The 27070-nt window shown below is 45.3% G+C and overlaps 1 protein-coding gene across 1 annotated transcript in view; it reads left to right on the forward strand.

Moving 5' to 3' along the window:
- Nucleotides 1-1325: 1325 nt before the first annotated feature.
- LOC139266001 (thioredoxin reductase-like selenoprotein T) overlaps nucleotides 1326-27070 on the forward strand; it is a 46963-nt gene continuing 21218 nt past the window's right edge. The window contains exon 1 of the mRNA XM_070883726.1: nucleotides 1326-1526. Within this exon, the coding sequence (XP_070739827.1) occupies nucleotides 1393-1526 (134 nt within the window). The 5' untranslated portion in view covers nucleotides 1326-1392. The remainder of the gene's footprint in view (nucleotides 1527-27070) is intronic.

Consider the following 27070-nt stretch of genomic DNA (forward strand, 5'->3'; position numbering starts at 1 on the left):
AAATAGGAGCAGGAGTAGGCCTTACGGCCCTCGAGTCTGCTCAGCCATTCAATAAGATCATGGCTGATCATCGACCTCAACTCCACTTTCCCGCCCAATCTTCATATCCCTTGATTCCCCAAGACTCCAAAAATCTAACTCGCAGCCTTGAATATATTCAGAGACTCAGCATCCACAGCCCTCAGGGGCAGAGAATTCCATAGATTGACAACCCTCTGAATGAAGAAATTCCTCCTCATCTCTGTCTTAAATGGCCTCCCACTTATCCTGAGATTGTGCCTCCTAGTTCTATACACTCCAGCCCGTAGATACAACCTCTCAGCATCTACCCTGTCAATCCTCTTCGGAATCTTGTATGCTTCAATGAGATCACCTCTCATTCTTCTAAACTCCAGAGAGTATTTGATATGTCCTTACTATACAGTATAAATGCACACGAGGCCCATACTTGAGAGAAGGTCACTCTGTGAGCAGTTACCTTTATTACCAAGACCTCAAGTGATGAAGGTGGGTGGAGCTTCCCTTTTTATAGCTGAAAGTCAGGTTAGGAGTGTCTCCCACAAGTTCACCCCCTTGTGATCAATGTTCTCAAGGTGTACAACTTAGGTCAGCTTATACATGGGTTACAATGATAGTTGAATACATGACAGTATCGGCCCATTCTGCACAATCTCCCATCATAAGACAGCCCTCTCATCCCAGGAATCAATCTAGTGAACCTCCGTTGCACCGCCTCCAAGGCAAGTATATCCTTCCTTAGATAATGAGACCAAACTTGTGCATAGTACTCCAGGTGTGGTCTCACCAAGGCCCTGTACAATTGTAGCAAGACATCCTTACTCTTATACTCCAACCCCCTTGCAATAAAGGACAACATGCCATTTGCCTTCCTTATTGCTTTCTGTACCTGTGTGCTATCTTTCTGTGTTTGTTGCACAAGGACACCCAAATCTCTCAGAACACCAACATGTAAAAGTTTCAAAAAATATTCTGTTTTTCTATTCTTCCTTCCAAAGTGAATAACGTCACAGTTCCCCACATTATACTCCATCTGCCACCTTACTGCCCACTCACTGAGTCTATCTAACCCTACTCGACTGCAGTCACGTGGTACGTAGCGCTGAGACTGCAGAATGCGCAGCGCAGGCACAGCAGGCACTGGCAGCTGGTGGCGCCGGCAACTGAGTCTGCACCGCGCAGGCGCTGGCAGCTGTGGCGCCGGCAACTGAGTCCGCACCGCGCAGGCGCTGGCTGCTGGGTCGGCACTGCGCAGGCGCAAGCAGCTGGTTCGACACCGTGCTGGCGCTGCCAGCAGGGTCTGCACCGCGCAGGCGCCGGTAGGTCGGTCGGTCTCCGCGGTTACGGGGAGTGGAGTGTGGCGTTGCGGCGAGAATGGCGCCGTGCAGCATCGTGTTGTCCTTTCTGCTCATGGCGTTTGCCTGCCTGGGCGACATGGGTCAAGGGCTGGCCGACAAGCGGCTGAAGATGCAGTACGTTACCGGGCCGGTGCTGCGCTTCCAGATCTGGTGAGTGGGGAAGAGGCGCCTGCCTTCACACCGCCGCCATTGGGCTCGGCTGACACTCCCAGGAGTCGAGGCTTCAACTTGCAGCGGCGCTAGGCCCGAGCCCGAGCCCCAGGAGGAAGTGGCTGGCTGTGCTGCATGGCACTGGGCTGTGGGGGTGGCAGGTTACATAAGATGCTGCTTGCAGCACTGGGGAGGGAGGGAGGACATGCATTATATTCTCAATAATGTATGGAATTAAAATGTATATTTACACGTTAACTAGTTTTCAAATATATTTTTGAAATCTCTAACATGAATACATTAATATTTGCAGGCAAAAATTAAAATATATCACTTGAAATCTCTAATTTAACATGAATATATTAATATTTGCAGGCTAAAATTAGAATATATCACTTTTTTGAAATCTTTAATTTAACATGAATACGTTAATATTTGCAGGCTAAAGTTAGTTATTTAGAATAAAAACAAAATGCTGAAAAAAAACATTATTTGTTAATGCCCACATGTGTGTTATAATATTTGCAGGCTGAAAATGTGATGTTGAGAATAAAAACAGAAAATTCTCAGCAGGTCAGGCAGCATCTGTGGAGAGAGAGATAACACACATAGAGCTAAGGTTTCAGGTTGATGACCCTTCGTCAAAACTGGAAAATGATGAAAGGTCATCGACCTGAAATATTACAATAAAAGCAAAATACTGCGAATGCTGGAATCTGAAATAAAAACGGAATGCTGGAAATCTCAGCGGGTCAGGTGGCAACTGTGGAGAGAAAAATAAAGTTAATGTTTCGGGTCGATGACCCTTTGTCAGAACTGTTCTGAAGAAGGGTTGTTGACCCGAAACGTTAACTTTGTTTCTCTCTCCACAGATGCTGCCTGACCTGTTGAGTAATTTCAGCATTTTCTGTTCGTTTCAGATTTCCAGCATCCACAGTATTTTGCTTTTGTATTAACTATTTAGAAATTGAGGCTTGATTTTCAATCAAATATTGAATTGGCTTGTGTTAATAGTGTGGTAGCAAGCACTTGCTAGATGCATGTGTGTATGTCTAATGAAATAAAAAAGACTTTCATTTATATAGCAGCTTTCACGATTACTGGACATTCCAAAGTGCTTTACAGCCAATTAAACACTTTTTGAAATGTGATTACTGTTGTAATGTAGAAAAATGCAGCAGCCAATTAGCACACCACAAGCTCCCACAAACAGCAATGTGATAATGACCAGATAATCTGTTTTAGTGATGTTGATTGAGGGATAACTATTGGCCAGGACACCGGAGATAAATCCCCTGCTCTTCCTTGAAATAATGCCATGAGATCTTTTACGTCCACCTGAGAAAGTAGACGGGGCCTCGTTTTAAAGTCCCATCTGAAAGACGGCACCTCCGACAATGCACTACACGAGTGTTATCCTAGATTTTTGTGCTCAAGTCTCTGGAATGGGACTTGAACCCACAACCTTCTGACTCAGGCAATGTAGCTACCAAATGAACCACTGGCTGACACAATGGAGCAAGCTCACTGGGTTGAATGGCATACGCAGGTTCTGTGTATGACACGTTCACGCTATATAATTTCCTGTAAAAGTTAATTAACTACATTTGGATTTCATTTCCTGTGACTTAATTGTGGAAAGCTGTTGTCATCAGAAACCCAATACACCTGCTACAAAATGAAGATAATAAACAGAAAACATTTTCCCCTTTCAATGCTGGTTGCTCAGCGTCAATGCTAGTGTTTATACAGCTTCTAATCATATTAAGTTAAATATGAACAAATAAAGTTCCTCTTAATTCATCCATCCAGAAAGCCTACATTTCTTTCTCCTTCCACTCTCCAATTATAGCACCCAGCTGTTTCAAATAATTCCAGTGTTTTCACCTTCACTATTCTAACAGCTTCATTATTGTTGTACCATGTAATTACCAGGATGGTAGAAGGCAAACGAGGTGGATTTTGGTCTTTTTTGTCCAGCAATTCCTATGTAAATCCATTGCATTTGAATTACTTCCTGATAGTAAACTTGCCTTTTATTAGTTTAAAGCATGTGTCCTATTCTATTGAGATTTAGTTTGAAATAGTTTCCATCCCATTTTGCCAATTTTTATATGCCTCTTTCTGATTATTTCTGAGTCGCTTCCTTTCAAGCCTACGTTTCTCAATCTTCCCTTATACATCTCATGTTAGGAATCAGTCTCCGATCTTTCCTGGACTGCCTTAAGAACTTGGTTATCACGTTCGTGCCTCAGTGCCCAGAAATGACCACAGTATACAAGGTGTGGTCTGACCAAAACAGCGTACGGTTTGAGTGTGACTTCTTGTGATTTGTACTTCAGATAGTTCAGCATTTTATTTGCTTTGCTGACTGCTGCTCTACAGTGCTTAGATGTATCTACAAAAACCCCAAATCTCTCAACTTAATCCTTAGCTATTTTGACAGCATTTGACTAATATTTGGTCCAATATTTTTATATTGTGTGCAGCATAAAACAAAATAGTAAAATATTTTACAGGCACATCAATAGAATAGGACGGTTGGGCTGGGAATAGGGTCATTAAGACATTGACAGGATAATAACGCAGGTAACGATAAAGAGATGGCAAATATTAAATAATTATTTTGCTTCAATATTTACCAAGGAGATAGAACAGGTGGACATGACATTGGATGATGAGATAAGTGCATTTAAAATAAAAAGAGGGGCTATATTAAATAAACTAATGAAACTCGGAGGATAAAACCCTTGGTCTGGATGGATTGTATCCACGCATTTTAAAAGAATCTAGGGAAGAGATAGCAGAAGCATTACTACACGTATTTCATAATTCGCTTGAAGAAAATGTAGTGCCAGAGGACTGGCAAATAACTAACGTAATACCTATATTTAAGAAGGGAGATAGAACATGTCCAGGCAATTCATCATCATTGGCAGTCCCTCAAAATCGAGGAAGACTTCCTTCCACTCTAAAAGTGAGTTCACAGGTGACTGAACAGTCCAATATGGGAATTACAGTCTCTGTCACAGGTGGCACAGACAGTGGTTGAAGGAAAGGGTGGGTGGGGAGTCTGGTTTGCCGCACGCTCCTTCCGCTGCCTGCGCTTGTTTTCTGCATGCTCTCGGCGATGAGATTCGAGGTGCTCAGTGCCTTCCCGGATACTCTTCCTCCACTTTGGGCGGTCTTGGGCCAGGGACTCCCAGATGTTGGTGGGGATGTTGCACTTTATCAAGGAGGCTCTGAGGGTGTCCTTGAAACGTTTCCTCTGCCCACCTGGGGCTCGCCTGCCGTGTAGGAATTCCAAATGGAGCACTTACTTCAGGAGTTTTGTGTCGGGCATGCGGACAGATGTGGCCCGCCCAACGGAGCTGGTCGCGTGTGGTCAGTGCTCTGATGTTGGGGATGTTGGCCTGATCAAGAACACTGACATTGGTGCGTCTATCCTTCCAATGGATTTGCAGGATCTTGCAGAGGCAGCATTGGTGGTATTTCTCCAGTGCTTTGAGGTGTCTACTGTATACGGTCCACATCTCTGAGCCATATAAGAGGGCAGATATCACTACAGCCCTGTAGACCATAAGCTTGGTGCCAGATTTGAGGTCCTGGTCTTCAAACACACACTTCCTCTGGCGACTGAAGGCTGCGCTGGCGCAACTGAGGCAGTGTTGGATCTCATCGTCTATGTCTGCCCTTGCTGATAGTAGGATCCCGAGGTGGAAAATGGTCCACGTTGTCCAAGGTTGCACCGTAGATTTTGATGACTGTGGGGGGCAGTGCTTGTGGCAGGTTCAGGTAGGTGGAGGACCTTTGTCTTACAAATGTTTAGTGGAAGGCCCATGCTTTCGTACGCCTCGGTGAAGGTGTTGACGATGGCTTGGAGTTCAGCCTCTGTGCGCAAATGCAGGCGTTGTCTGCGTACTGTATAATGCATGACCTCATCTCTCATCTGGAGGGAGGAGAGCATGTCGGGAGATCTCAGAGATCCCGTAATCGTGATCGTCTTCAAAAGGGGGGACAAGTCCAACTGTGGCAACTACAGAGGAATTTCCCTGCTGTCGGCCATTGGGAAAGACATCACAGGAATCCTCCTCAACCGTCTTCTCCCTGTGGCTGAAGAGCTCCTTCCAGAGTCGCAATGTGGATTTCGTCCACTAAGGGGTACAACGGACATGATCTTCACCGCGCGACAACTACAGGAGAACTGCAGGGAACAGCACCAACCCTTGTATATGGCTGCCTTTGACCTTACAAAGGCCTTTGACATTGTCAAATGCGAGGGACCATGGAGTGTCCTCCTCCATTTCGGCTGCCCCCAAATGTTTGTCACCATCCTCCACCTGTTCCACGATGACATGCAAGCCGTGATCCTGACCAACTGATCCATCACAGACACAATCCACGTCCAGTCCGGGGTCAAGCAGGGCTGCTTCATCGCACCAACGCTCTTCTTGATCTTCCTCGCTGCAATGCTCCATCTCGCGCTCAACAAGCTCCCTGCTGAAGTGGAGCTAAACTATAGAACCAATGGGAATCTGTTCAACCTTCATCGCCTTCAGGCTAGATCCAAGGTCATCCCATCCTCTGTCCAGGCAATTATAGACCAGTCAGCTTAACATCGGTGGTAGGAAAAATAATGGAATCCCTACTAAAGGAGAAAATAGAACAATTAGAAACCAAAAATATAATAAAGAATAGTCAGCATGATTTCAAAAGGGAAAGTTTTGCTTGACCAACCTTATTGCATTTTTTGAAGAGGTAATAGAGCGTGTAGACAATGGTAATGCAGTCAATGTAATTTATCTAGATTTTCAAAAGGCCTTCAATAAAGTACCCCATAATAGATGAACAAGGTCAGAGAGTGCGGAGTCATGGGGCAAGTAGCAGAATGGATAGCTAGCTGGCTTCAAGACAGAAAGCAGAGAGTGGGGGTAAAGGGGCAGAAGATAGCTCGCGGTGTTCCACAAGGATCAGTGCTGGGACTACTGTTGTTCACAATTTATATTATCGATTTAGACTTTGGAATCAAAAACACTTTCTAAATTTGCGGATGACACCAAATTGGGTAGATAGTCAATACTATCAGGACATTAATAAACAAATTACAGGACATTAATAAACTTGCAGAATGGGCATATAATTGGCCAATTATGTTAACACAGATAAATGTGAGTTATTACATTTTGGAAGGAAGAATAGGGAGGGTAAAGAAATTTCTTCTGAATTTCCTATTGGATTTCTTGTTGACTATCTTGATGGCCTCTAGTTATACTCTTCCCCACAAGTGGAAACATTATTACACACATTTCTACTTATGTGGCTTGGTGTCAAATTTTTAATCTCATCATACTCTGTGGAGCGCCTTAGGACGTTTCACTGCATTTAAGGTGCTCTATAAATACAGGTTGTTGGAGGATGCAAATCTAGGTGGGGTAGAGGAACAAGGGGATCTCAGAGTACAAATACACAAATCACTAAGTTGCGACACAGGTTAGCGAGGCCATAAAAAAGCACACCAAGCACTAGGGTTTATTTCTAGAGCTATAGAATTGAAAAGTAGGGAAGTAATGCTAAACCTGTATCAAACCTTGGTTAGACCACACTTGGGGCCAAATTTCCACATGATTTGCGCCTGATTTTTAGGAGCAACTGGTGGAGAACGGACTATCTTAGAAATCGCAATTCTCCACATTTTCTTTCTGCAGTTCTAGTCAGGTAGAACAGTTCCACTTTGGAACAGAATTTTTTCTTCAAAAGGGGGCGTGTCAGGCCACTGACGCCTGATTTGAAAGTTTCCATAGTGAAAGCGTACTCCAAACTAACTTAGCGCGGGGGGGGGGGGGGGGGGGAGGGAGGGAGGAGGCAGGAGAGGAAGCCTTCCCTCCCTCCCGCCCGAACACGGGGGGGAGGGAGAGGGAGGAGGGAGGAGAGGAAGCCTTCCCTCCCTCCCGCCCGAACGCGGGGGGGTGGGGGAAGCCGTTCCAGACGGCGGGGAGGGACTCAACCGACCAAACGCAGGGGGTGGGGGGGGGGGGGAGCCGTTCCAGACGGCGGGCGAGCGACCGATCGCAGCGGGGGGGAGCCGTTCCAGACGGCGAGCAGGCGGGAGGGACCCAACCGACCGACCGAACGCAGCGGGGTGGGGAGGAAGCCGTTCCAGACGGCGGGAGGGAGGGAAGAGGGAAGGAGACAGAAGGCTGCAGGAAGCCTCAGAAATTGAGGAGCCATTTCCCGACGGCAAAAGGGGGAGGTCGTCGGAAAACGGCTGCCTCAACTTTCTGAGGCTTCCTGCAGCCTTCTCAGTGCTGATGTGCTGATGGCAATGAGCTTTTATTAAAAAATGTTCAAAAACTAAACAGCTACAAAGAACTACAAAAATGGCCAAGTGCCAATGTTTCCTTCACACTGCGCGTGCGCGAATGCTCCAACGCGCACGTTGCCGGCAGGAAAAAAACTAATTTAAATGGTACCTGCCCCCTCCCACTTACAAAATCAGCGCAAGTGTAGGCTCCGCCCCCCTGGGCGCCGTGCCAAACAGACAAGGAGCTGCAGGGCTCTCCAGAATCGCGAGTTTTTTTTCCAGCTCGGAGGGGCGCCCGTTTTTTATTGTGTGGAAACTTGGGCCCTCGGAGTACTGCATACCGTTCTGGTCATCATATTATACAAAGAATAAGAGTCACTGGAGAGGATGCAGAGAAGACTTATAAAGATGATACCAGAAATGCGAGGGTATACATACCAGGAAACAGGCTGGGTCTCTTCTCTCTTGAAAAAGGAAGGCTGAGGGGTGACCTAATAGAGGTCTTTAAAATGATGAAAGGTTTTGATAGTGGATAAAGAGAGAATGTTTCCACTTGTGGGGAAGAACATAACTAGAGGCCATCAATATAAGATAGTCACCAAGAAATCCAATAGGGAATTCAGGAGAAACGGTGAGAATGTGGAACTCGCTACCACAGGGAGTGGCTGAAGTGAATATTATCGATCCATATAAGGGGAGGCTGGACAAGTATATGACAGAGAAGGGAATAGAGGGTTATGCTGATAGATTTAGATGAGGAAAGACGGGAGGTGGCTCGAGTGGAGCATAAACGGCAGCATGAACTGGTTGGGCCGAATGGCCTGTTTCTGTGTCGTATACCCTATGTAATATATATGTATTTTATATACCTGTATTACATTTCACCTATTCTGTCCACTTACATATTTTGTATTTCCCAACTAGTTGGTATCATCTGCAAATTTGACCAGCTTTTATTGTGTTTATGAATCAGTCATTGATAAAATCTGTGGCTCACACAACTGAAGTGATGTGATGTTATTTGGGCACACACAGCAAATGTCCTTCGTAACAATGACCAGTTTAGAGCTTTTTATTTGGGTGATATTCATTGAGCGAGGACCGTTGATCGGGACACCAGTAGAGGCCTTTGAATAGTGTCATGTGATCTTTAACATTCACCAGATCCTGCAGGGTTGGTCAGGGAAGTCCTTGGTTCGTGTGGGGAAAAAAATCATCCAGGGCTTCTGTTCCTGATGCTCAGCGAACTCTGGTGGAAACTATTGATTTATAGGCTTTGGGTGAGAACAGAGTTGAGCTCAGTTTGGTCTTACATTTTAATAGGCTGTCGATCTTCACTGTGTCCATCATAGGCAGTCCCTCGGAATCGAGAAAAACTTGCTTCCGCTCTTAAAATGAATCCTTAGGTGGCTGAACAGTCCAATACGAGAGTCCCTGTCACAGGGGGACAGATAGTCGTTGAGGGTAAGGGAGGGTGGGACTGGTTTGCCGCACACTCTTTCCGCTGCCTGCGCTTGATTTCTGCATGCTCTCGGCGATGAGACTCGAGGTGCTCAGCGCCATCCCGGATGCACTTTCTCCACTTAGGGCGATCTTTGACCAGGGATTCCCAGGTTTCAGTGTGGATGTCGCACTTTATCAGGGAGGCTTTAAGGGTGTCCTTGTAACGTTTCCTCTGCCCACCTTTGGCTCTTTTGCCGCGAAGGAGTTCCAAGTAGAGCGCTTGCTTTGGGAGTCGCGTGTCTGGCATGCAAACTATGTGGCCCGCCCAGCGGAGCTGATCAAGTGTGAAGAATGGCTAGCTGGGCGTGGTACCAATGGCTTCTTTTTTTATTATTAATTAACTCATGGGACGTGGGCATCGTTGTGAAGGCTGGCATTTATTGCCCATCTTTGTTTGCCCTTGAGAAGGTGGTGGTGAGTCCCCGCCTTGAACCGTTGCAGTCTGTGTGGTGCAGACACTCCCACAGTGCTGTTAGGGAGGGAGTTCTTGGATTTTGACCCAGTGACGTTGGAGGAATGGCGATATATTTCCAAGTCAAGATGTTGTACGACTTGGAAGAGAACTTGGAAGTGGAGGTGTTCCCATGCACCTTTTAGACGGTGGAGGTCATGGATTTAGGAGGTGCTGTCGAAGAATCCCGGGCGAGTTGCTGCAGTGCATCTTGTAGATAGCTTTTTTTCATTCAACGGATGTGGGTATTGCTGGCAAAGCCAGCATTTATTGCTCATCCCTAATTGCCCTTGAGAAGGTGGTGGTGAGCCGCCTCTTTGACAACTGAGTGGCTTGCAAGGCCATTTCAGAGAGCAGTCAACCACATTGCTGTGGGTCTGGAGTCACATATAGGCCCAGGCCGCATAAGGACAGCAGATTTCCTTATTCCCTAAAGGACATTAGTAAACCAGATCGTTTTTTACGACACTCCAGTAGTTTCATGATCATCATTACTGATATTAGCTTTTTATTCTAGATTAATTTAATTAACTGTATTTAAATTCCCCAGCTGCCGTGGTGGGATTAAACTAATTTCTCCAGATTACTAGTCAAGTAACATTACCACTATGCCACTATTCCCGTATATCCTGCAGCCACGGTGCGCCGGTGATGGAGGGAGTGCATGTTTAAGCTGGTGGGCTGCTTGGTCCTGGATGGTGTCGAGCTTCTTGAGTGTTGTTGGAGCTGCACTCATCCAGGTATTCTGAGGCCTATGATATTGTAGGCCAGTATTAGTCATCAGCTTTAAGAGATGAGGGGTTCCTAACCTCTTGGTACTGCCTTGAAACACACTTCCGAGTATTGTTTTATATTATGTAGGGAATAAAGGGAGGTTTAGTGTCTGACTGGAGCTTGAACAGTTTATCTGAGCCGTGCGATTCCATTATCGAAATATTAAGGTATCAGTAACATAGAACATAGGTGCAGGAGTAGGTCATTTGAGCCTGCACCGCCATTCAATAAGATCATGGCTGATCACTCCCTCAATACCCCTTTCCTGCTTTCTCTCCATAGTCCAAAGTATTCATTCACGGGATGTTGGCGTCTCTGGCAAGACCAGCCCTAATTGCCCTTGAGAAGGTGGCCGTGTGCCGCCACCTTGAATCGCTGTTCTTTATAGTGGTTTGGTACAACCCGAGTGGCTCGCTAGGCCATTTCAGAGAGCAGTTAAGAATTAACCACATTGCTGTAGGTCTGGAGACAAATGTAGGCTAGACCGGGTAAGAATGGTCGATTTCCTTCTCCTGAGGGACATTGGTGAACCAGATGGGTTTTTATGACAATCCGACAGTTTTATGGTCACCATTACTGATACCAGCTTTTTATTTAATTTAACTTAGATTTATTTAGCTGCCGTGATGGGATTTGAACTCATGTCACCGGATCGTTAAGTCTAGCGTTTTGGATTACTAGTCCAGTAACACAACCACTATGCTACCATTGTGGCCAGTAACTTTATGTTTAATGATGGGTTTACTTCTGAATTGTAAAATGCCTAAAATTCATACAAGCTTACTGAGATTAGGTTTGTTATGTAACAACAACAACAACTTGCATTTATATAGCACCTTTTAACTTAGGAAAACATCCAAAGGTGCTTCACAGGAGTGTAAACAGACAAAACTTGACACTGAGCCAAAGAAGGAGATATTGACTGAAAGCTTGCTCAGCGGTCGGTTTAAAGAAGGGTCAGGGAGAAAGAGCAAGAGAAAAAGGGTTGTAAAGGAGGAAATTCCAAAGCTTGGGGTCTCGACAAATGAAGGCACGGCCGCTAATGGTAGGGCGAAGGAAGTGGAGGATGTGTAAGATGCTCGAGGTGGAGGAATGCAGAGTTCTCGGAGGGTTGTTGGGCTGGAGGAGGTTACACAGGGCGGGGTGAGGCCATGGAGGGATTTGATCATGACGATCAAGATTTTAAATTCGAGGTGTTGGATGTGGAGCCAGTGTAGGTCAGTGAGCGCAGTGGTGATGGGTGAGCAGGACTTGGTACCTGTTAGGATATGGGCAGCAGAGTTTTGGATGAGCTCACGTTTATGGAAAGTGGAAGATAGCTGGGCGGCCAGGAGAGCGTTGGAATAGTCAAGTCCGGAGGTAACAAAGGCATGGTGAATGTTTCAGCAGACTGACTCCCGGGATGGCAGGACTGACACATGAAGAAAGACTGGATTGACTAGGCTTATATTCACTGGAGTTTAGAAGAATGAGAGGGGATCTCATAGAAACATATAAAAATCTGACGGGGTTGGACAGGTTAGATGCAGGAAGAATGTTCCCGATGTTGGGGAAGTCCAGAACTAGGGGTCACAGTCTAACGATAAGAGGTAAGCCATTTAGGACCGAGATGAGGAGAAACTGCTTCACTCAGAATTGTGAACCTGTGGAATTCTCTACCACAGAGAGTTGTTGAGGCCAGTTCGTTAGATAGATTCAAAAGGAAGTTAGATGTGGCCCTTACGGTTAAAGGGATCAAGGGGTATGGAGAGAAAGCAGGAATGGGGTACTGAAATGCATGATCAGCCATGATATTGATTGGGTGGTGCAGGCTCGAAGGGCCGAATAGCCTATTCCTGCACCTATTTTCTATGTTTCTAAATGTGCTGAGACGGGTGGAGATGAGCGATGTTACAGAAGTGGAAGTAGACGGTCTTTGTGATGGAGAGTATATGAGTGTGTTGATATGGATTCTTTTTCCCTCAATCTGTTTCAGCGAATACACTGACACACGAACACCTTGCTTTTTCTATAAAGGACCTTTATTGAAGATTCTCCGGCCGGGACTTGTCAAGACAAAGGAACACTCTCAATCAGAGCCTGTTTACCTTCCCCTGGACAAGCCCCTTTTCAGCGCGAAAAGCACAGTAGATATACATTTTCAAAACAGAACACATTTGATTAGCACTTGTTCTATCCAATCCCTTTCTGCCTCCCCCCCCCCCCCCCCCCCCCCCCCGAGTACGTCCAATGGCAGGCAAGGAAGTCTCCCAATTAGGGCTGGTGTCAGGTAGGTTAGTTATAGCTTTGCTACACTGTCTTCCCTTATCAGTAAAGAACCCAATTAATTTCTCTTCCTCCTTATCAGTAGAAGCTATTACTTTTCCCTTCCTATCTAGAATTGCTTTCTTTCTTTGTGCTGCCTTGGGCTTTCTCATGACCCATGTCTAACCTCAACTTCAACTCTTGGTAACCCCTTTTTTTTCTGTTGATTCTGCAGTTGTCTGTATCTTGACCATTTCTTTAGCTATTTTCCCATGATTCCCTATCTCCATCCTTTTGCCACCTTCTCTAGTCATCTACCACTTTCGCAACCCTTTTACACATTCTCAAGGGGGTCAGAGGGTCAGAAGCTCAGAACCAGTCCCACCCACCCTTTCCCTTAATGACTATCTGTCCCACCTGTGACAGGGACTGTGGCCCTCGTATTGGACTGTTCAGCCACCTAAGGACTCATTTTTAGAATGGAAGCAAGTCTTCCTCGATTCCGAGGGACTGCCTATGATTAGGATCAGTTAGGGCGCCGAGGTTGCGAACAGTCTGTTTCAGCCTGATACAGTGGCTAGGAAGGGGGATGGAATCGGTAGCAAAGAAATGGAGTTTGTGGGGTGAGCCAAGAACCCTATGGATTTCATCTTTCATTGGAGGAAATTGAAACTCCTTCAGGACTCGATCAGACAAGCAGGCTGATAACACACAGAGTGGAGGAATCGAGAGGTGGTGGTGAGGTAGAGCTGGATGTTGTCGGCGTACATATGGAACCTGATATGACTTTGGATAATGTCGTTGAGGGGCAGTAGATGAGAAATAGGAGAGCGCCAAGGATAGATCCTTTGGAGACTCCCGAGGTAATGGTGCGGTGGCAGGACGAGAAGCCATTGCAGGAGATCCCCTGGCTACGACTGGATAAAGTTAGAACTCGGCAAGAATTCAGCTGGACAACGGAGAGAGGTATTGGAGGAGGTTGGTGTTATTGATCGTGCCAAAGGCTGCATTTGAGAAGGATGAGTGCATGTCGATTACAGAGACAGAGGATATCATTTATGACTTGGATTAGGACCGTTTTAATGTTGTGGCGGAGTGGAAAACTGATTCGAGAGGTTGAAACACGCAGTTGCAGGAAAGATGGGCACGGATTTGGGATGCACAAATGCAATGGCCCTGAAATCCCGGCGCTGGGTTTCCCGCGGGCGCTCACCTGAAAATAAGAAAGATCCGCGCCTACCTATTGCTCCTGTGCCCTCCAGAGATCCCGGTCTGAGGCCTTCTCTTCCCACGCTTTGCAGCGTGTTCATGTCTTGGAGATACAGAGGGAGAAGTTGGAGTCACATGGCACTGGACAACCAATTATCTCATTGATAATGGGAACTCCGTAAGTAGGAGCGCTCATTATCAATGAGAAACCCCTCCTCCCCCCACCCAAAAACAACATAAAAAAATAAACAAAACACTTCACATATTTAACATTAATTGAAATTAAAGTTAATGAAATATTTTAGAAAAAAAATATATTTTTTGGATTTTAAAAATTTTTTTAAGTGTTTTAATTATGGTTTAAAATAAACTTAGTGGACAGGATTTTTTAACATGTGTTTTTAAATTTTATTTTTATATGTTTTAAAACTCTTACGCTGGTAAAAGTAGGCTATGCGCCCGCTTTTACCAGGCGCAAGAGTTTTAAGGACATTTGTTGGGCAAATATCGCAATCTCGCCCGTGCGAATGTCCTGACTGCGGGGATGTAGAAGATCTGTCAAGCCAAAATTTGACAGATTGGAAACGCCGTTTTTCCGCGCAGCGCTACGAAAACCGGCTTTCGCCAGTTCTGTACATATTCCGTACGGACCCGGCAAAGCTGGGATTTTAGCCCCAATGAAGGACTTTGGAGTACAAAGGGAGGTTGGAAATGAGATGGTAGTTTGCAAGGACAGAAGGGTCACGGGTGGATTCTTTGAGGGGGCGATGACTGCAGATTTAAAAGGGAGTGGGACAGTACCTCAGAAGAGGCAGCCATTTACAGCCAGCTAACAATTCCTGTTCTTTTTGCTTAAAACGCACTTTGCCAGTTGAATATATAATGGTTTTTGGCTCGTAGGTGCCTGCACTGTAGACATTATGGTTAGAACATTTTGCTGTCTTTCGTGATGCCAGTGACACAACTTAATACCGTCAGTATCAGGTGCTCTTGTAGGCCTTTGAGCTGTTTTGCTAAGATGCTTCAGCAGTATTGTAACAGTGCTTGCTCATTTACTCACTGCATTTATCTCTCAGTAAAATGAGGAAGCAACAGGCATGTCCAAAGTTTAACAACTGATTACAGATCATCATCCTGCAGATTTATGAAATCAGCCTTCCTGCCAGTCCCTTTCCCCTTTAAATATTCAGCAAGTGGGACTTTTGCTGCTTAAATGTACGCTCAGAGTTTTTAAACCGGATTAAATATAATGTGGTGCTGAAAACTTATAGGCTCTCTCTCTCTCTCTCTCTATCATTTCAAGAGATGAGTTTCGAAAGGATGGTGGCTGGCTCAGTAGCTTTAGAGAACTTCTCTTCTCCGCCCCACCCCCACAACCCCCCCATTTAAAAAAAAAACCCTGATAGCTGTAGCCAGCAAAACATGACTAATGTGGAATTTAGTTCAAATAACAACCAAAGCCCAGACCTACCATGCAAACCCTGCTGTCCAACACTAGTAAACAGAATGTTCCAATTACATTTTATGCCATGTCGACTTTGATCAGCCCATGAGGTGCCACCATCATGGAGAATTTTTACAAATTCTTTCCGTACTTTGTATAAGCATAGCCAAATGTGCTGAATGGTTGGACTCCAGTAACACGCTTCTCTCTGTGTGCTACAGCACAGTAAACATTCCCTTTACAGCTACACTACAATCTGTGAACAGGAGCCCCAAGATTTCAGCCCAATGTTTTTTTTATTAGTTCACGGGATGTGGGTATTGTTGGCATTTATTGCCCATCCCTAATTGTCCTTGAGAAGGTGGTGGTGAGCCACCTTCTTGAATGCAACTGAGTGGCTCGCGTGGCCATTTCAGGGGCAGTTAAGAGTCAACCACATTGCTGTGGGTCTGGAGTCACATATAGGCCAGACTGGGTAAGGACAGCACATTTCCTTCCCTAAAGGACATTGGTGGACCAGTTTCATGGTCACCATTACTGATGCCAGCTTTTTCTTCCAGATTTATTTATTAATTGAATTTAAATTCCCCAGCTGCCGCGATAGGATTTGAACTTGTGTCTCTGGATCATTACAGTAATACTTGCAATCATTGCCATAACTTCAGGACCAATAAGATTTTTTGCTTATTGAGATGACAGCATATTTTCTGTGTCATGATGTCTGTAAACTGGCATATCACCTGAAGTGGATGCATTATTTTTGCAACTTTTCTGAGCTGTAAACTTGTTATTGATGATTAACTTTGGTCAGTTTTTCAAACAATCAATTTGGCCCAATGCATCAGCCGCAGGAGCTGCGTCACACAATTTATCCAATAGGAAGACATTTGGTCCATTCATTGCACGGCTCGCTTGTATAATGCCTTCCCAGAATATTTTCTGTTGATAAAAAAATATCTTTAAGACATGAGCGAGCTGTCCAACCTGTTTAATTTGGTTGGGTTGCCATTGAATAAATGTAAATAAAGTATGCTGCAGATTCTGATGCACCTTGTGTCGAATTGATTCTGCTTGAGAGAAACTGTTCAGCCACCTAAGGACTCATTTTAAGAGTGGAAGCAAGTCTTCCTCGATTCTGAGGGACTGCCTATGATGATGATGATATCTTTAGTCTGTTTGATGTTTGTTTGTGAGATTGTTTTTTTGCCTCTCCCAAGAGATTGATGGGTTAAGGAGTGGATAAATGAAGTATGTTGTTGTACCATATCTGGAGGGACCAGGTCTGTGTTTCCCTTCCATTTCATATGATTATACTGTACAAGATGGTGCATTTAAACATGAATGCAAGAACTTGAACCAACTTGCAATTATACAGTGGCTTTCACACCCCCGTAACATCCCCAGCATTGAAGCACTGACCACACTCGATCAGCTTCACTGGGCAGGCCACATTGTCTGCATGCCAGACATGAGACTCCCAAAGCAAGTGTTCTACTCGGAGCTCCTTCACGGCAAACGAGCCAAAGGTGGGCAACAGAAATGCTATAAGGACACCCTCAAAAGCCTCCCTGATAAAATGTAACATCCGCACCGACACCTGGGAGTCTCTGGGCCAAGACCACCCTAAGTGGAGGAAGTGCATCTGGGAGGGTGCTGAGCACCTCGAGTCTCATCGCCGAGAGCATGCAGAAATCAAACGCAGGCAGCGGAAGGAGCGTGCGGCAAACCAGTCCCACCCTCCACCCACCCCTTCCCTCAACGACTATCTGTCCCACCTGTGACAGAGTCTGTGGCTCTCTTATCGGACTGTTCAGCCACCAAAGAACTCACTTCAGGAGTGGAAGCAAGTCTTCCTCGATTCCGAGGGACTGCCTATGATGATGATGACTTCCCAAAGTGCTTTACAGCCAACAAAGTACTTTTAAAGTGTAGTCGGTGTTGCTATGCTGGAAATTGTAATGCATTAAAGCTCCTATGTTTAAAAGAAACCTCAAGCAGAAGCAGAAGTCTGGGTTGGAAAATAGTTTGTGTTGTATGCTCAGTCCAGTTTCAAAGAAAACCTTGTTGCTGATCCTCTACGCTGTAACATCAGCCTGGAATATGCTGGCATGGTTAGCCACGGGGTATATTTAGGTGTGCCGAGCAAATACCACGCTCAGCAAAAGAAGCGACAGAAAGAGTTATCTTTTTAAATGGCGCCGGGCGAAAGACAGCAATTATAAGCATTCCCGCTGAATGAAGTCAGGAAGAAACATTTATAAATGTTTCGTGGCTTTCTGCAATGTTCCCTTGGGCATCGGCAGGATCCAAAATGTCAACATTTTAATTGATTGTGCACTTAGTCCATTCTTGCATCACGTAGGGAAAAACTCTAAAACCGCATAAATCTAGGATATTTCGGTAAAATCCATTCTGCCCGAAAATCATTAAAATCACTGTGTTCTCATCACCACTTTGTTAGCCTGTCTGAGTAATCGATAAATGTCTTGCACCCTATATAGGCCCCAAGTTTCTACATGATTTGCTCCAGATTTGTAGGAGCAACTTGTGTAGAACGGAGTATCTTAGAAATCGGAATTCTCGCCATTTAGTTTGCTCCAGTTCTAGTCAGTTAGAATAGTTTCACTTTGGAACAGAATTTTTTTTTTCAAAAGGGGGCGTGTCTGGCCACTTACACCTGATTTCAAAGTTTCGTGAGTGAAAACTTGCTCCAAACTAACTTAGAATGGAGTAAGTGAAGATTTTTGTACGCTCTAAAACACCTTGTCTACACTTTAGAAAATCAGGCGTAGGTTACAAATTAGGCGTAGGGAATGGTGGGGGGGAAGGGAGGGAAGGGAAGTCATTAAATTCTACAATCAATCCTTAGTTATACTTATACAAATATTATACAAATAAATCCAACCTGAATAAAAATTTATAAGGAAAGAAAAGATTAAATAAACCATGTTCCTACCTGTGTGAAAGTACTTCAGGCAGGCCTTTCATGTTGGAGACAGGCAGCGGTGTGGCGTTAGTGTATCGACGGCAGCGGCAGCAAGTTTCGAGCTGAGCTGCAGTGCTTGAGGCAGGCCTTCATTCTCTTTGTGGCTGGCCGCGAAGAAGCAACACCGGACGGACCTGAGGCCATTCGGCCATGAGATATCAGCGGCGTCAGTGGCTGGCCGGCAGCCGAAGAATCAGCAGCGGACCGACGTGAGGCCATTCGGCCATAGGATGTCAGCGGCGTCAGTGGCTCGACGGCAGCCGAAGATACAGCAGCAGCCTTCGAGCTGTGAGGGAGACTGAGGCCATTTGGACAGGGAGAGGCAGCCACATCGACAGTTTTATATTTAAATTTGCAGAATGGGTGCTGCATTGTCAACACCACGTATTATGCAATGGTTTGCCATCAATTCACTGCATAGGAGAGAATTGATTAGAGCTCACCGCACCAGGAACGTTGTAGCCCGTAGGTTGATGGGCAGGAGACCTTACCCACGTCGACAATATCGAACCAGGCGCTCGTACCTGGACGTGAGCGAGGCTGATTGTGTGAAAAGGCTGCGTTTTCGCAGAGGTTGTCACTGAGATCTGTGATATGGTGAGAGCAGATTTGCAGCCCAGAAGCAGAAGGACAACTGCCTTGTCTGTTGAAGTGAAGGTAACAGCTGCACTTTCTTTCTATGCCTCGGGATCGTTTCAGGCTACAACTGGAGATGTGTGTGCCATCTCTCAACGTGCAATACATGCCTGCGTTTACCAAGAGAAATTAAGGATAGTGTTAAAGCCAAGGAAGAGGCATATAAATTGGCCAGAAAAAGCAACAAACCTGAGGACTGGGAGAAATTTAGAATTCAACAGAGGAGGACTAAGGGTTTAATTAAGAGGGGGAAAATAAGAGTACGAGAGAAAGCTTGAAGGGAACATAAAAACTGACTGCTAAAGCTGCTGCAAATATGTGAAGAGAAAAAGATTAGTGAAGACAAACGTAGATCCCTTGCAGTCGGATTCAGGTGAATTTATAATGGGGAACAAAGAAATGGCAATTGAACCAATACTTCAGTTCTGTCTTCACGAAGGAAGACACAAATAACCTTCCGAATGTACTAGGGGACAGTGGGTCCAGTGAGAAGGAGGAACTGAAGGATATCCTTATTGGGCGGGAAATTGTGTTAGGGAAATTGATGGGATTAAAGGCCGATAAGTTCCCGGGGCCTGATAGTCTGCATCCCAGAGTACTTAAGGAAGTGGCCCGAGAAATAGTGGATGCATTGCTGATCATTTTCCAACAGTCTATCGACTCTGGATCAGTTCCTATGGACTGGAGGGTAGCTAATGTAACAGCACTTTTTTAAAAAGGAGAGAGAGAGAAAACGGGTAATTATAGACTGGTTAGCCTGACATCAGCAGTGGGGAAAATGTTGGAATTAATCATTAAGGATGAAATAGCAGCACATTTGGAAAGCAGTGACAGGATCGGACCAAGTCAGCATGGATTTATGAAAGGGAAATCATGCTTGACGAATCTTCTGGAATTTTTTGAGGATGTAACTAGCAGAGTGGACAAGGGAGAACCAGTTGATGTGGTGTATTTGGACTTTCAAAAGGCTTTTGACAAGGTCCCGCACAAGAGATTGTGTGCAAAATCAAAACTCATGGTATTGGAGGTAATGTACTGACATGGATAGAGAACTGGTTGGCAGACAGGAAGCAGAGAGTTGGGATAAATGGGTCCTTTTCAGAATGGCAGGCAGTGACTAGTGGAGTGCCGCAGGGACTCCAGCTCTTTACAATATACATCAATGATTTAGATGAAGGAATTGAGTGTAATATCTCCAAGTTTGCAGATGACACTAAACTGGATGGCGGTGTGAGTGTGAGGAGCATGCTAAGAGGCTGCAGGGTGACTTGGACAGGTTAGGTGAGTGGGCAAATGCATGGCAGATGCAGTATAATGTGGATAAATGTGAGGTTATCCATTTTGGGGGCAAAAACACGAAAGCAGAATATTACCTGAATGGTGGCAGATTAGGAAAAGGGAAGGTGCAACGAGACTTGGGTGTCATGGTTCATCAGTCATTGAAAGTGGGCATGCAGGTACAGCAAGTGGTGAAGAAGGCAAATGGTATGTTGGCCTTCATAGCTAGGGGATTTGAGTGTAGGAGCAGGGAGGTCTTACTGCAGTTGTACAGGGCCTTAGTGAGGCCTCACCTGGAATATTGTGTTCAGTTTTGGTCTCCTAATCTGAGGAAGGACGTTCTTGCTATTGAGGGAGTGCAGCGAAGGTTCACCAGACTGATTCCAGGGATGGTTGGACTGTCATATGAAAGAGAGACTGGATCAACTGGGCCTTTATTCACTGGAGTTTAGAAGGATGAGAGGGGATCTCATAGAAACGTATAAGATTCTGACGGGACTGGACAGGTTAGATGCGGGAAGTCCAGATCCAGGGGACATAGTCTTAGAATAAGGGGTAGGCCATTCAGGACTAAGATGAGGAGAAACTTCTTCACTCAGAGTTGTTAACCTATGGAATTCCCTGCCGCAGAGAGTTGTTGATGCCAGTTCATTGGATATATTCAAGAGAGAGTTAGATATGGCCCTTACGGCTAAGGGGATCAAATAGGTATGGAGAAAAAGCAGGAAAGGGATACTGAGGGAATGATCAGCCATGATCTTATTGAATGGCGGTGCAGGCTCGAAGGGTCGAATGGCCTACTCCTGCACCTATTTTCTATGTTTCTAAAAGCAGCAAAGAAAGGCTGCAACCATGTCTCATCCATATCTCAGTGAATGTTCACTTCCTCATGGGGGTGTCATTTGATTGGCTGGGCTGTGTGCCCTTATTGCAGCAGCTACCTCAACCAGGCCCTCCCTGATGGCCTGTGCCGACACTTGCATGCCCTCCCTGATGGCCTGTGCCGTAATTTGCATGCCCTCCCTGACGGCCTGTGCCGTCGATTGCACTCCCTCGGACATTCCCTCCCTAAGTTCCCGTGTCATTACTGCTATTTCTCCCGTCAGGACCGTCAACTCGTCACCTACTGCATTGACGCCACCGATGAGTGATCGGGTAAGCTCATTGGTCTCCATACCCAATGCCACAACCTGAGTCGCATCTGTTGCACGCTGCATCTCAGGAGAGCGTGTCTCCAATCTCCTTCTCCTCTGCCTGGGTCTGCCTTGTGGCACCACTACACTGGGAGGCGCGGGCACGGACGGTGGGATGCTCGGTGTTGCAAGCGGCACCACTCCACAGGGAGGCGCAGGCTGGGACGCTCTGTGTTCCAGACGACTGAACTGGAGGGAGAGGCTCGGGCTGGAACGGTAGGACGCTCGGTGTTCCAGACGACAGCACTCGAGTGCGAGCCGTGGGCTGGGATGTTTGACGAATGGGTGTAAACTGCTCCATGATATCAGCAGCAACACTGGGACCCGAAGCGTCGGAATTAAAACCATAGTAGGTGGAACCAGAACCTATGCGAGAGAGAGGCGCAGGCTGGGACGGTAGTTCACTGACTGTAGAATGCTGCATTATAACAGCAGCACCACTGGGATCCGCAACATCGGAAGCGAAACCATGGAAGGTGGAACCAAGACCTATGCTAGGGGTTGAAACTCTGATGCCCCTTGATGGGGGCTCATAAACATTAAATTGGAAGCTCTCCTCTGCAGACATTTCAGTCATCGCTGCCATCATCCAGTCTGGATCGTCCGCAGCTGGTTGTAATGGTTCTTGTTCTGTATCCTCAGGGTTGGCAGCAGCAGCATCGTCATCATCATCATCATCATGTTCTGCAAAATACATCAGAACAGTCAAATGCCTAACAGCAAGGGAGGGGGCCGGGTGGGTGGCATGAGTACACTCTCACACATAGCAGGCCAGGCAGCAGGTTGATTTCAAGGGCCATGATGCATTTTCAGGACTTGCCCTCTTCCTCGCGTGCGGGCCCAGCTTGTGCTATACCGATTGCTTTTCTCCACGTACGACTCATCATAGCAGCTACCCTTTGTTCCAAGGCTGTCAGTGGATGCAGATTGGGCACGCCTCCTCCTGTCCGAGTTGCCTCCCTTTTGTTGTGGGCCAATTTCTTCTGCAAAGAGTAAAATATAACTTTTTACAGTGTGTCAGTCTGCAAGGTGGGACATACAGATAGCCAGGTTACAATTACGATTAAATTAAAAATGGGAAATATTACTTGCACTAACTACTTGATCAAGGTCGTGCCATTTCTTTTTACACTGACCTCCAGATCTCCTGGTATGCACCACTGCGCAGTAATCTTCTGCAACTTGGTTCCAGCGTTTCTTCATTTCTTTTGTTGGCACTTTTATGCGACCTCTGTTGCTGGTATCTAGCTCCTGCCATCTCTGCTCAATTACGTTGACTAATATCTCCACTTCCTCATGCAAGAAATTCTTTGTTCTTGGTGGACGTTGATCCATTGCAAAGTTGAATTAGCACTCTTATTTCTCCAAACATACAGTCCTTAATTTGCATGCACCAATGCAGCACCGGTTCTGCAAGTTTAGCAGTGAAAAGCTGAACTCACTGATTTCAGCAGGTGATTTATTCAGCAGTGCTGCTAAAAGCACTCCCTCACACACAGAAATATCAAAAAAAAATTTAATTACAAGCCTTTGCAGGGGTCCAAGAAACAAATCTTCACTTTTTCTGCAGTATTTTAAAAAATGGGCGAGTGCCAATGTTTGTGTGAGACTGCGCGCACGCTCCAACGCGCACGCGCAGGGTTGCCGGCACCACGAAGGCTAATTTAAATTGTACTCGCCCCCTGCTACTTAGAAAATCGGCGCGAGTGTTAGGCTCCGCCCCCGAGCTCGAGAATATTGGACTTGTTTTTAGGCGCAGTTTTCGGCGCAACAAACAGGCGCCCAGCTTGGAGGTGCGCCCTTTTCGCCGCGGGACGAAACTTGGGGCCATTGTGTTGGAAAGCTTGTAATTACACTCTGACTGTGAATAGGGGGGAAATATAAAAATGGAAGCAGACACAGCAGTCACAGACAACGTTCCCTTGGTCACGCAGCACTCGAGGGCCTGCGCAGCCGTTAAAGGGGCCTCGCAGGCCAAAAAACATCGGAGGGAACATTGCTCACGGGTTTTTTTTTTAAACTGTGTACTGCAAATGCAATCAGGTCCAGCAAAGGCCATGAGAAGATTAGAATTGATGGGAGTAGCTGGAAGTCAAGCTAGTTGACTCGCCTGAAGAGAAGTGTATTGTGGGCACTATTTTGTATTAAAAAGAAAGTCTGACTTGGATTTATATCGTGCCTTTCACAACCATCGGATGTCTCATAAGTCTTTACAGCCAGTGAAGCACTTTTGAAGTGTAGTTACTGTAGTAATGTGGGAAACCCGACAGCCAAGTTGTGCATAAGCAAACAGCAATGTGATAATGACCAGATAACCTGTTTTTTTGTTATATTAATTGAGGGATAAATATTGGCCAGGACACCGGGATAACTCCCCTGTTCTTTGAACTAATGGATGGGATCTTTTACATCCATTTGAGAGGGCAGACGGGGCCCTCGGTTTAATGTTTCATCCGAAAGACAACACCTCCGACAGTGCAGCACTCCCTCAGCACAGCATTGGAGTGTCAGCCGAGATTTATTGGAGTGGGACTTGAATCCATAACCTTCTGACTCTGAGGCGAGGATGCTACCCACTGAGCCACAGATGACACCACAGGAAGAGAATAAGAACATAAATAGGAACAGGAGTAGGCCGTACGCCCCCTCAAGCCTGCTCCGTCATTCAATAAGGTCATGGCTGATCTGATCATGGACTCAGCTCCACTTCCCTGCCCGCTCCCCATAACCCCTTGTTCCCTTATCATTTAAGAAACTGTCTATTTCTGTCTTAAATTTATTCAATGTCCCAGCTTCCATAGCTCTCTGAGGCAGCGAATTCCACAGATTTACAACCCTCAGAGAAGAAATTTCTCCTCATCTCAGTTTTAAATGTATGGCCACTTATTCTAAGATCATGCCCTCTATTTCTAGTCTTCCCCCATCAGTGGAAACATCCTCTCTGCATCCATCTTGTCAAAGGAAAACCCTAAACTTGCAACAAACTGTTCTTTCTCTCTGCAGAGCTAGTGATCCTGCTGACTTTACTAGCATCAGTTTCATTTTCAAACCTGGTTTAATTTCATACGTGACCATCAGGTTTTCAATCTATGTTCATCGGGCCTCACACTCCCTTCGATATTCAAATGTCCAATATTCCTCCAATGTTTTTAATTTCTTCAATGGTGCTATTTATTACTTGCCTCTTGGGATTTCTTGAGCAACAGAAGTGCAGGATGTGACTTGCGAGCTGCCACCGTTGTTTTAGAAAGTGATATACAACAGTTTATATACATGGGCCACAGTAACAAGATCTATTCCGCCAACAACTTCTTTCCCAATCTACGTAAAAGTCAAAAACTTAAGTGTATTTCAATTTTTTTTAAAGCTCATCGCATTTAAACCTAAGAAATGCAATTACTCCTGCAGTTACGCCAATCCTGTCCTGTCCTACATTTTTGGGGCGTGTAACTCTATGGCCGTGCATTACTAGCGTAACTGCACAAAACTTGCTTGAGTTGGGGTTTTTTAGCATGGTGGCAGAGCTATGTATATGAACACCAGAGGATTTAGGCGGATATATCTTGGAAGCTCCCCAAATGTTTGAGGAAATTCACGCGTAGCAATGCTTCGGCCTTAAATACCAGTTGTTAAAACTGCATAAGTCAATTATGCGTGATTTTCCTCCGAGGTTAACAAAAAGCTCAACTCCGCTCTTACACCAAATTTACAGGAAATCCTGGGACAATGTCTGAGATTTATGTAACATTAAGAGATTTTAGTTTATCATAGAAATTTACGGCACAGAAGGAGGTCATTTGGCCCATTGTGTCGGCGCCGGCCGACAGAGCTATCCAGCCTAATCCCACTTTCCATCTCATGATCTGTAGCCATGTAGGTTATGGCACTTCAAATGCACATCTAAGTACTCTTTCAGGCCAAGTGTTCCAGATCCCCACCACCCTCTGAGTGAAAAAAATTTCCCCTCAAATACCCTCTAAACCTCCTACCAATTACTTTAAATCTAAACCCCCTGGTTCTTGACTCCTTGTTGAAATGTTAACCACTTTAATTAGATTCATTTTAAAACTCAAATTAGTTCAGCGTATCACTGATGCACCATCAACAATTATTCTAGGATCTTGTATGATGTCGTCCTCCTAAATTAAGTGTAATAGAGTCAGTCTCTTGGGATGTCAGTGAATCTCCATCTGTAGATGTGGTATCTGTTGGCTCTTGGCTCATCTGTTTCCTGGATAGCGCTACCTTGCACATTGACAGCTTTATTTAGATTAGAGCTAGTTCAAATCTCTCTTCCTTATTCTCAGGAAAACCTCTCGTACATCCAAATGACGCACTTAACCATCTCGCTTGTATAGTCTGTAAATCTCTAAGTTCTGTAATCAATCTCTTGCTTGCTCTCGCTCGCTCTTTCTCTCGCTCTCTTGCTCGCTCTCTCTCATTCCCTCCCTACCTTTTCAGAAAGCCCTGGGATAATCTTTTGCTAAAGCTTTTCCACCACACACTTATGTTAAAAAAAGATCTTTTATACAAGAAGCAAATACTGCAGATTTATATCTGATTCGCAAGTAACCCTATAATGTATTGTTAACCAATCTGAGTGCTGCACATATTGTAAGAGTTCACATCTTTAGGTGTCGGTCACTTTCAAGAGTCGTGTCAAGGAATTGTAATAACTCCCAGTTAATTATGGAATAACTTAAAAAAAAATGCAGACATGTCTGCTGGTTAGTTCGCTCCAATAACTTCAATCTTCAGTAACAGTGGAACTAAACCATTCTAAATAAAAGTGGCAGTTTTTTTGTCTCCTGACTACATCTATACATCTGAAGTCCCATTGTTTCATTTGAGGATCCATGATTCTTGGCATTAGCTCTCTTTATTTCCCAAAGTTCAGTAAGACTGCTGAAAACTCAATTTTAAGGAGACCTTTTGTCCATTTTAGCTACAAAGTTAGAAGATTTCAGTACCCTGACTTCGAGAGATTGAGTGAACATAACATAAGAATTAGGAGCAGGAATAGGCCATTTGGCCCATTGAATCTGCTCTTCCATTTAATAAGAACCTGGCTGATCTGATCATGGACTCAGCTCCACTTCCCTGCCCGCTCCCCATAATCTTTTATTCCCTTATCGCTCAAAAAATCTGTATCTTCGCTTTAAATATACTCAATGGCCCAGCCTCCACAGCTCTCTGGGGCAGAGAATTCCACAGATTTACAACCCTCCTGAGAAGAAATTCCTCCTCATCTCAGTTTTAAATGCCCCCAGTTTTAGCTTCCCCCTATGAGTGGAAATATCCTCTCTGCATCCACCTTGTCAAGCCTCCTCATTTACCTTGTATGTTTCGATAAGATCACCTCGTTCTTCTGAACTCCAATGAGTATAGGCCCAACCTATCCTCATAAGTCAACCCCCTCATCTCCAGAATCAACCTAGTGAACCTCCTTTGAACAGCCTCCAATGCATGTATATCCCTCCTTTTAAATACAGAGACCAAAATGTACCCAATACCCTGTACAGTTG

The sequence above is a fragment of the Pristiophorus japonicus genome, chromosome 6 (assembly GCF_044704955.1).
Source record: "Pristiophorus japonicus isolate sPriJap1 chromosome 6, sPriJap1.hap1, whole genome shotgun sequence".
NCBI lineage: Eukaryota > Metazoa > Chordata > Chondrichthyes > Pristiophoridae > Pristiophorus > Pristiophorus japonicus.